The following is a 10,935-nucleotide window of genomic DNA, read 5'->3' on the forward strand; positions in this document are numbered from 1 at the left end:
CAGCCAGGCCTCGTTGGGTGTCTCATCTAAGGTTAAGTTATTGTCAGCTCACACACTGTAAAAAAGGCATGGAGGGGACTGGCAGCAGCTGGCAACAATGCTTGAAGAAGCTGAAAACTGTCACAAAGGAGCTGCCACTGGGTCTGCTGTGGGGACCCCCAGTGTAGCAGGACTGGGGGGCCCAGGCTGGCATTGGTGCAAGCTGTAGAGGCAGGCGTTGGTCTCTTGAGGCAGTTCTCACTTGCATGGTCTCAGCCACATGCTGTTCCATTCTGTTCCATCTAAGTAGGGCAGAACTGCCCTGTCCTTGCCAAAAGCCAGATTCTTCTCCAATACGTTTTGTGTTTCTTCTCATCCTGCTCTGTGTGCAGACAGACAGCATTCACCAGGTTGCTTTGCATTCAAATTGAGTTTGCCAAAATGCTCTCTTTCTCTGAGGGTCCTGAAGTTTCTCTTCTCTTTGCATGTGAGCACTGAAAATATATGTAGTCCTTGGCAAGTTGCTGGCACCGTGTGACCTTGTTTGCACCCTTACTTGCTTGAATAGGGGATTTGTGTGCCAGGGCTTAGAAAGGGGTGATTTGCAGGCTAGTAAGGAGTAGCACTGTGATTAGAAATTCCACAATCTGACAGAATGCACATTTGACCTGCTAGTGTAAAATAGATTATTATTCCATTATGTAAATATTTTAACATTCAAGTTTGATAAGGATCAATGACAGAAATAAGTGGTGTGTTCCTACCTGTCTGTAGAAGTACTTGCTAACATGTATTGCAGTGTTTGGTTTATAACCACACAATAGTGGCTTTGATTAATAATGCTTTATTAGTTATAAACACAGACTTACTGAATAAATCCTACTTACTCTATTGAATGGCTCTCCATTGCTACATAAAACCATTTAAGTAATTAGAATACTGCTATAGTATTTCTCTGTATTGTAGACTTGGAGTTGTTAGTTCTCTGTCAGCTTTCCTGAATTCCTGCATCGGATTTCTGTGTGGCCACCACTTGATACAAAAAGGAACATGTCCATTCAAGTTGCATTTTACGAAGAGAAAGGGCAGGCGTGGTAACACAGAGTTTCATAGAACTGTAGAGTCATGAAAGTTGGAAAAAGCTTTGTGAAGATCATCCCAAGAAAAGAGGAGGGGTGGGGGAACGGGTGTGTCTCTCCTTCTGACCTTTGCTGTCCTCTTCTATGCCAGGTTCAGAGAGATGATACTGGAGAGGCAATAGTCCTTGTGTATCAAAAGAGTGGAAGAGTATGCCTGATGAATGTGGCATAAGGCATCTTGTGGAGAGCTCACCTCTGTCTTTTTCTAGAAAATATAGGTTTGTAAATCTGGTTTCTTTTCCTCCCCTTTCTATATAAAAACACAAAGCACTGGGAATCAGTTATTTTATCTACTACTGAAATGCAGCCATCAGTGCAGAATAACATGAGAACAATTTGAAAGGAAGCATGGAACACTATATTCAACTGAAACTAATTACCTGATTAGGTTTTGGCCTGCCTGTGTGGGTTGACATCCAATGGACTTGGCGACAACACCTGCCAGCAAAGCCAAGTCTAGTCTTGCTTCATTTAAAGACTCTGGACAAAACTTCTAGACTTGCAAGCTGAATGCTAAGCAGTGTGAAAATAGGCCTCTGATTTAAAGTACCAATGGCTACAGTGAGTGTTCAGTGGGGAGATGGCATGGTTGCAGATGAATGAACTTTTTTGTGGTTTAGAAATACTGGTTGCCATTTAAAGGTGGTTCTGTTTCAAGCATACAGTCTGGTGAAATTTAACTCTGCATCAGAACACCCTCTGTTTACAGCTATACGATTAGCACTTTTGTTTCCTTCAGCACTTCAGACTTATCCCCTTAGAAACTTAGTCCAAGTCTGACACTGAGATCTAATAGACTTAGAAAATAACCTTAAGGGATGTTATCTCACCTAGTCTGTTAGAGTAGTTCTTTTTCTTCATCTCCACAGAAGTCAAACATGTTAGATCTGCTTTATTAGGTGAGAAGCATTTGTTACTGCTATTCTTGTCTTCTCTTACACCTTTACTGCAAACACTTTTTTGATCTTTTGGTTTCATTGTTTGGAAAATGACATGATTTCGAGATGGGAGTACCTGGGTAACATCTGAAGTGTCTGTAGTGTTAGGCATTATAATTGCCAGTGTGATGATTGATAGTTTTTTTTGCCTTGGTATCTTTCTAAAGGAAAAAAATTAAAATCATTACTTGGAAGGGTTTGAAGCTTTACTGGGAATAGAGGGATAAGTCTGTCTTTTGTACACTATTATAAAAATATCCATTAAGAATAAGGGTGAACAGAGCACTTTTTGTAAGTGTTCTAGTCTCCAAGTGGGAAGCTTCCGTGTACCCACTTATGGCACTGCAGAGACCCTCTGTTCTCCTTTCCCAGGGAGAGTGGGAGAGTGATATGAAATGAACTGTCAAATGAGCAGTTCACTAGTGAGCATTGACTTTATAAGGAAATTTAGTACACCTACTCTGATACTCTGGAAGCACATCGAGACACATTACTAAAATAAATTGGACAAGAGCTGGTAAGAGATGCTCCACAGAACAAGAATACATAATATACAACCATAGGAAAAAATATTTTTGCCGTCTGGCAGACTATTTCAACTTATCAACAAGCTTATGCTCTAACTTATTCCTTAACATCTAAAATAAATATTTAATCCTCTCCTGTTTACAAACCTTCTTAAACCATTTGCCCAAGAGGCCTTCAATTGTGAAGTCCTCAAAGTTGTGTTTAAGCATTTCCTCTTACTGCAAAAATAAATCCATCAAGGTTTTGACCTCACACAAAGACAACAAATACAAGCCTGTAAGTGCCATAAAAGCCCTAAGAAACTTCAGAAGCAATTTAAAATAATAAAAATAGTCTTTTTGACACCCCTTGCTACTTCTGTGTGGAATGAGGCCGGGCCTGGACTCGGGGGCTGAAGAGACAGGGGAGTTCACTTTGTGTAACCTGGTATTCCCTTCCCCTCTCCCCTGCTATCCCCAAATCAGCTCTCACCATCTTGGGAGGAGTCTCTTGAGCCTTTGCTAGCCAGGAGTTTGCCCAGCTGTTTGGCCCAGGATTTCAGAGACAAGGAGGAAATGTTTCTGGCTGAAGCTTCTGTAAAACCACCACTTCAGTCATCAAAGCATTAGTGTCCCTGAGGGGAAAAAGCAAGTAGTTGGAGAGTTTGTGGAGGCGTGAGGGGAAGCAGTGTGACTTTCCAAAGAGCCTGGCCTCTTCATGATAAGCAATCACCCTAGAATAGAGCTGATCTAGGAAAAGTGATGGGGTTATAAAGACGATAAGATCTCCACTTCTTCTAAAAGCATGCGTGAAGTACCAACTCCATTCCAATTCTGAGGTTTGGAAATGCGTCTCTCCTAACAGTGTCCTGTGTTGCCCTTGCAGGATGATTTGGAAATTTGCCTTGTCCGTTCTTCTGATGGCAGCGCTGGTTCGAGTGACGGACGCCAGAAAAAACCGGCCTGCAGGTGCCATTCCCTCCCCATACAAAGGCAGCAGCAGCAACCACTCGGAGCGGAGGCAGCAGCTGAACAAGGAGGTGTTGGCCTCCAGCCAGGAGGCCCTCGTGGTCACCGAGAGGAAGTACCTCAAGAGCGACTGGTGCAAGACGCAGCCGCTGCGGCAGACTGTCAGCGAGGAGGGCTGCATCAGCCGCACCATCATCAACCGCTTCTGCTACGGGCAGTGCAACTCCTTCTACATCCCGCGGCACGTGAAAAAGGAGGAGGAGTCCTTTCAGTCCTGTGCTTTCTGCAAGCCACACAAGGTCACCTCTTCGACTGTGCAGCTGGAGTGCCCTGAGCTGGACCCACCATTCCGACTCAAGAAAATTCAGAAGGTCAAGCAGTGCCGGTGCATGTCTGTGAATCTAAACGGCTCAGGCAAACTGTGAGAACAGGCATGTAGCTGCTGCTTGGTGTTGCTTCCATCAGCTTTACTGCTGCCTCTCCTCTCCCACTGAGCAGACTGTCCATTTTGTTGGTTTGTTTCTTCTTTTCCTTTTTTTTTGGTGTTCTGTTTTCTTTCAGGAGGCATCTCTCCAGCAAGGAAAGTCTCCTTGTCACTTGCCTACTGGAATAATGCTTTTTCACGGGATGTGTTAGGCACTTCACCATAAAGTTGTATTGTATTTTAGATATCATCTGGCAGTTGAGTCTTCTGGAGTGGAGCAGGCTCCCAGAAGTTGGGTTTGCTCATCTAAGTGACCAGTTGGCTGAATCCAGCATTAAATGTTTCCACTGTGTGGAGTAAAGCCCTCTGCCCTACACTCCAGTTCCCTCCACAAGTTGAGAATGCCTTCCCCGTGCTTTGGTCTGGAGCTTGCTTCTCTCACTTGGAAGTGCTGGGGTGCTGCCCAGGACTGGGGGACACAGATGAGGGAGAGTAACGAGGAGTAATGTGTGAAAAGCGAGACTGTCTGACAAGGCTTCTCTCCTTAAGATGACTTCAATTGTGCAATGACAAATGGTTCTGGGCTTGTTGTCTGAACGGCAGATCAGAAGCAAGGGGAAGAGGGTGAGGCGCTGGGTCAGCCACGGTGACCACAGAGCAGACTGAGGTTGGGTTCTGATGCTGTTGTGGTTAGAGTATATTGAACACATGGCCTCTGCAGCACTGTTTATTTTGTAACCTAGCTATAGTAAACAGCTGTTTAAAGTATTATAGACCTAGCCATGTGTATTTTTCTTGTGGCAGAGTATGCCAGCGATTAAAATATGTTAAGAGACTCGGTTGCTAGGTCAGCTGCCTGGCTTAAAATGGACATGGTTTTACTCTGCTTTTGGTAGGTTTTTGTATGTTAGATATGTGTGTTTGTTTCTTACTCCAAAAAGGACAACATTCATTTATGACCACCTATTTATGCCTGCTCAGACCAGGGAGGGTGGGAGGGTAGTGGGAGAGAACACTTAAGGGAATGATGTGTCCCCAAAGGTATAAAAGCACTGTCACACAAAGGACAAAATTTGGTCATTGCTGGACTGAATACGAAAGCTACGTAAGTGTCACCAAGTTTTGGGAGTGGTGTCTCTCCCATGATTGGAAACCATGTTAATGTGTCCCTGTTAAAGGACAAACACCTCAGTCAGTGCTGCTGGAATGGGTCACAGCTGTGGGAGCGGGTAAAGAGTAAGCTGTAATTGCTACACTATTGGTGGTCCACTCAGTTTGTGAGACCTGCTCAGTAAGTGTTGGTGAACACTTGCAGTTCATTTTAAGTCATACTACATTGTTATTGATATAGTTGATGGAGTTTAACATGTCCTGTATATCCCATTTGTTACAGTTCTGATCTGTATTAGTCCCAGCTGCATTAAAATCCTGTCTCAAACCAGCCCCTTCCCCCAAACCGAAGCCAGTGCGCACTCAGTTGTCTGAAGCTCACAAATTAAAAATGACACGCCGACGCCCTGTGCATGTCTCACAGTTCAGCATCTGCAGCAAGTGAAACCAGCCTGCTGCTGGAGCCCCTCCCCGCCAGCCTCTTCGCATGCAGCCACTTCAAGGGGTTAATATGTTCAGCACTGTTGCCAGCTGGGGCTCCAGAGCCACGGGTCTCCCTTATGTGACACAGGCCTCCCTAAGAGGCTTTCAGGACTGATCTCCACAAGAGCTCACCAAGCGGTTTACAGGGACTGGCGTGGGCAGGGTGAGGTTGGTTGGCTCTGACAACCATGTTATATGAACGGACGTCGCTTTTCTGCTGTGACCTTTCAGTGTGTTGGAAGTGCACAGGGAGGCTCCTCCCACAGGGAATGCTTTAGGTAGGGGCTGTTGCTGCTGCCCTGTGGCATTGTGCCAGCCCCAGGATGGGTACAATTCAGTGTTGTCTTGAGAGTGTGGGTGTGGGCGGGGTGCAGGGGGGGAAGGTGGCAATATAGTCTACTAAGACTCCGGGGATCTCAGACTCCACTTGAAAGGAATGAACTGAAAGTCAGACGTTTTGGACCAGAGAGAGAAAAGCACCCTAATAAATTCACTTAAGAAAAATGTGCAAGAATCTTTACCTTTAAGCTATGCCCTGCCTGGGTTTTTCACCAGTTTGCAATATGAATATGCTGCAGCTTAAAGCTCCTTCTAGGAGCTGTGTTTATGTAAAAACTGAGTTGAGCTTGTAATGGTTAAAACTGTATTTAATTCTTGTTTTATAAATGAAAAAAAAAAATGAAGAAATGCTTTAAGTATAATGTAATTATTTTATAGGTCAACTATTAAATTATAGATTAAATAATAAAGCTACTCTAGGGTTATATGGCATCCAGGTGTTTTGCTTCAATAGCTTGTGTCCAACTGCTCTCTAATCAGTATATTCTTCAGCTTCCTTTTCACCCTCCCAAATACAGGTGAATGATGGCTCACCCTGACAGCTTGGGAAAACCTATTTCTCTGCTTGTCTCCCGCTCCCGTCAGAAGTACCTGGAAGGCAAGAGGGAAAAATAAAATGTACTAATCTTAGATTCTGGAGTTGATTCTGCAGGCCCTTCTTCTGGGTTTTTTTGGTCAACTGACAAGCAAAGCTCCACCACTGGCTGAAACACTGCCATCATTTGCCATAAGAGACGTAACTGACCTAAATAATTTTGCTTAAAATATATATAGATCCTTATGTAACAGGCACCAAACTACTCATAAGGGGAAAAAAAAAGTTACATCTTAAGATAAAGGTGAGCTTTAGAGGTTGTTACCAGCTCTTGAATAGGTACACCATATGGCACTCCAAACATAGGGTAGTATTTTAGGGTTTGTGGGTTTTTTTCCTTTTCCATCCCAGAGATAATGCAATTTCTCAAAGGCAAATTTCTGTGTGGAAAGGGAGTTATCACTTGATTGATGAGCCTCAACATGACCAGAAGAGGTGCCTGTGATGGGTCTTGAAAGAAGCAGGAGAACTTAGATCACAGCTAGCAAGGGAGGGCTATATCCTTCATGGCACTACGCTTGCAGGAGCCCTTCGCTGTCTTCCCTGTCTCTTGCCCAAATCTTCTCACAGTTCAATGTTTGGAGACTTTTTTTTTTTTGTAGCTGTTGCTTTAGAGAATTAGTGTTTTGCTTTGCCTTAGCTGCCTAGGTGTGGTCAGGCTCCCTGCTCAGGACTCCTGAGCACCTCCTGTCACTTGACTCAAAGGGAGCCTAGCATTCACTTCCTCGAATGCCCCTCTCTTCATTTCCACCCATCTCTTGGCCACTCTCCTTCTTTGCAGGTAATGCATTGCCCAGCACCCACCTGAACCTCCTCTGCTTGAGGCACGGCCCAGTCTCCAGCTCCAGCTCTCTCAGTCTGTTGCTGCCCGACTGTTGAACCATTGTACACCAGAGGCGTACGCTGTGATCCAAGAATCTCCCCCTTGTGGAAGCAATCCAAGAACAAGATGAGTCTCTCCGAGTAGGTGAAAATGCTGTAGGTCAGACGGATGCAGTTACTTCTTAAAGTGGAGAGGTGCTACAGGACAGGAAAAGGGAGGAGGACAGTCAATGTTAAGCTCAACCACAATGGGACTACCATGCTGGCAGGACCCCAATTTGGGGTTAGTGGCAAGTGAAATTTCTAAGAGCTTAAATTTGAGCAGCAGCTGGGAATAAATGAGACAACAGTGCTGACGCAATAGGCACCCTTTATCCTCAGAAAGACACCATTTTTTGAAGCAATGGACTTACTATTGGATGCTTTTACAAGTAGGTTGGATGAATATCATACACTGGAACAGATGGGTCTGTCATAAACGAGAATAGCTCAGAAAACCTGTTCTTTAATGAGAATCCTCTTGGTGGGTGGCAGACATGAACGGTGTGGGGCATGGTTTTCTCTTTCCTCCCTTTGCTCACTTGTTTACACTATCTTCACCAGTTTTCACTTATTCTGTCCATAGCAGTTTAAAGTTTGTGTAACTGCAGTAACTGGTATAGTAGATTTGTCACAAATTTGGCTTTGCTTTTAACCTAGAGCCTGCAACAAAATAATTGCAATGCAATGACTTGCTATATGTTCTCTCAATGAAATTAATATTTGCTTCCAACTTTTTAAGCTGATCACTGAAAAACTGGGCAAGAAAAAAAGTCAGTCGGTGGAAGATGCCTCTAATTATTATTCCTACTGCCACAGTTGGTTAATACTTAACTATGTTTTGGAAGTATTTTGGGGTGATGAAAGGTACTTTAAAAAAAGCTAACCACTACAGTGTCATGACGTGACAAAGTACCATGCTTCTGAAAGGCTTTAATTTGCAAGAAAAACAACATGAATCCTCTTAGCTCCTCATAAAAAACCCAGATTGTTCTTGTCAGTAAGTCACATCTGCTGCTCAGGTATGAAAGTCCTTCTTTTGCTGCTGCATTTAAGTAACAGTGAGCGATACGTGGTGTTGGTTATCAACAAAGGCTCAGAATTTTGTCTGTGGGAACTGTTAAATTAGGGCCAACTCAAAGTGTAGAGTGCTTGATGTTGCAGTAAAGGGGGGGGGATTGCAGTAAATGAGGGGAGTGAGAACTTCTTTAAAACACACCCAAACAAACAAACATTGGTCCCGAATTCTGTAAAAAGTTGAGTGTGCTGCTAAAAAAAGCAGAAGTGAAACTTGTGTTTGGAGTCCCCCGTGAGGTTCTGTGGGTCAGCTGTGGTACTGCACATAGTGGGCTACTGTGCATGGAAGTTTGAGACAGGCTGGAGAGAAGCTATATAAAAGAGAGACATGTTCAACCAAGTAGGTTGGGTCTGAGGAAAATGAAAGAAAAATCTATGTAGTGGTTCCATCAGCAGCAGTCCACCTTTGACACTTCTTCAGGGAGACAGAGGCTCAAAATAACCTCTAGCATACATGCTGCAGATCCTGTAGAAAGGGTATGTATGTATGTGACAGATTTAGCAGGTTGCTGGACAAAACACATGCATATATATAAAAGGATTATAATATGCAGAAATTACTTTTCAATGCATATTTTTGCCCTAATAGCACTTTCTTGAGACTGTTACTTCAGCAGTGTTAGTAGGACCAGGTTGCTGGTCCTATGCAAGACTGGGAGGCATGCACATGCTGGAGAAGTGAATTTTACATGGTCTCATTGGGTAAAGGATGCTGGAGCTCTCCCTACCACCACCTGGAGAAAAGGAAGTATATACATATAACTGGGAATTACTGTCTCTATCTTTCTAAAATGCAAGCAAAGAGAGAAGCCTTGTTTCCTCTGATCTCTTCACAAAGGCTCTTCCTTGATCACAGGAGCCAGAATGGGATGTGGTGCTTAGGGAGAAAACAGTTTGTACCACACTACTGCCAAGACAGAGAGTGACAAGAGAAGGCAGTTATTTCATTATTATTCCTTTTATTTTCATATAAATTAACATTCTAAAAAAATTGGAATAGAAACACTAAATACAGTATTGCACATAGTGATCTTTGTTAGATGATCTATTATTTCATTTAGTATAGTAATATACATACTGTAGGTACTGAAGAGAACAGGAAGGCTACAAATGAAAACATGCTACTGTATCCTTGCACTTAGGAGCAAAGTTAGGAGGAAAAGACTATTGTTTACATAAATACAAACATGGATTTGAATCAGTGCCATTAAAATAGCTTTATTCTTTAAAGATTTTTTTTTCCATAAGTTAGTTGTAACAGCAAATAATCTCTTATTTTCTCTTCCCCAAATAGTAATGTTATTCCCATCAACACAAAATTTTAGAATTCCATTCTTGGTAATTTATATCCCTGCCAGAAATTATTAGTAGTACAGATTTTCATATAGGTTTATCAGCAACAGGAGACTTGCTTTTCACACAGTGAAAAAAACCATCTTTTCTAGTGCTTGGTATATGTGAAGAATAACAGATTCCTGAGGTCATACTTTGCACTTCCTTTTACGACACCCTGTAGAGTATATTAGCCTCTGAACAGCTCGGAATGTCTCTTGATGTGCTAGATTGGACAGGGAATAACACAACCCAGCAGGTTAGAGCTCATCTGCCTTACCCCAGTGTCTTTCAGGCTCTAAATCTGTGAGCACGTGCATCCAACTGAGTTGCACGCACGGTCTGGTTTCAGGAAAAATTAGCTTTGAAAGAAAAATGTTACCAATTAAGCTGGTTGGTTTGGGGCTCTTAAATAAGGACTGGATGAAGGGATTGCTATCAGTTGAGCAGTTCAAAACTGATACAGCAAATTCTGGATTGCAAATTGGAATTAAGCACGTGGTCTAAAATGGAAGCCCTAAGTCTTATATTTCAATCATTTAACTCCTAGTCAGGGACACTGAAAGCCTGGAGGAAATGTCTGTAATTCAGTTAAGTGTGAAATTGATGTCAATTAGTTGGTAGTCTATGTTCTGTCACTAGAATTGGCTACTGTTTTCCATAAATGTCGTCTCCATGTGCATCTTTTAATGGCTCTCTAAAGGAGTTTTAAATTAACTGTAAAGCTAATTCCAGAAGGGAAGTCATGTACATATGGCCAAAAGCCTGACTTAAGTGATCCGCAGTTAAAACTATACTATACCTTCTAAAGTTCATGTAAAAGTATTAGCTGCTTTATATATTAATAAACTATAATAGCCAATTTCTCATACTCTCTATCATAGTTCTGTGCTTTTCTGTATTTTCCTGCTTTTCACTTTTTCCTTTTTTTTTTTTTTTTTTTTTTTTTTTTACGATGCTGGATTTCTGACCCCCGTACCACCTGGCATTCACTATCTGGCAAAAGATGAAGTAAAAGTATGCTGCCTTATCGATTTTAAAGATAGTTACAGTAAACATCTTGTTCCACAAATATTTAGTCATGGAGGGCAACCAAACAAGTTGGGAAAGCATTGATTATACTGTATAAACAGCACTTAACGATTCAAAATACAAACTACAAATGCCAACATGAAACGGATAC

General features: G+C 42.5%; 1 protein-coding gene across 1 annotated transcript; it reads left to right on the forward strand.

Moving 5' to 3' along the window:
- Positions 1–767: 767 nt before the first annotated feature.
- On the forward strand, positions 768–6,312 carry GREM2 (gremlin 2, DAN family BMP antagonist). The gene is made up of 2 exons (XM_017736390.1): positions 768–1,336; positions 3,449–6,312. Exons 1-2 carry the CDS (start codon positions 1,269–1,271, stop codon positions 3,954–3,956), a joined length of 576 nt encoding a protein of 191 aa, XP_017591879.1. The 5' UTR covers positions 768–1,268; the 3' UTR covers positions 3,957–6,312.
- The last annotated feature ends 4,623 nt before the right edge of the window (positions 6,313–10,935 follow it).

Source organism: Corvus brachyrhynchos, unplaced genomic scaffold (genome assembly GCF_000691975.1).
Source record: "Corvus brachyrhynchos isolate BGI_N302 unplaced genomic scaffold, ASM69197v1 scaffold595, whole genome shotgun sequence".
Lineage (NCBI taxonomy): Eukaryota > Metazoa > Chordata > Aves > Passeriformes > Corvidae > Corvus > Corvus brachyrhynchos.

What these genes read in the sequence shown, in the direction of transcription:
- GREM2 (XM_017736390.1), top strand. Translation starts at nt 1,269, where the DNA reads ATGCCTGATGAATGTGGCATAAGGCATCTTGTGGAGAGCTCACCTCTG. An exon ending in TCTTTTTCTAGAAAATATAG is followed by an intron (nt 1,337 to 3,448) that starts GTTTGTAAATCT and finishes TTGCCCTTGCAG; the next exon opens with GATGATTTGGAAATTTGCCT.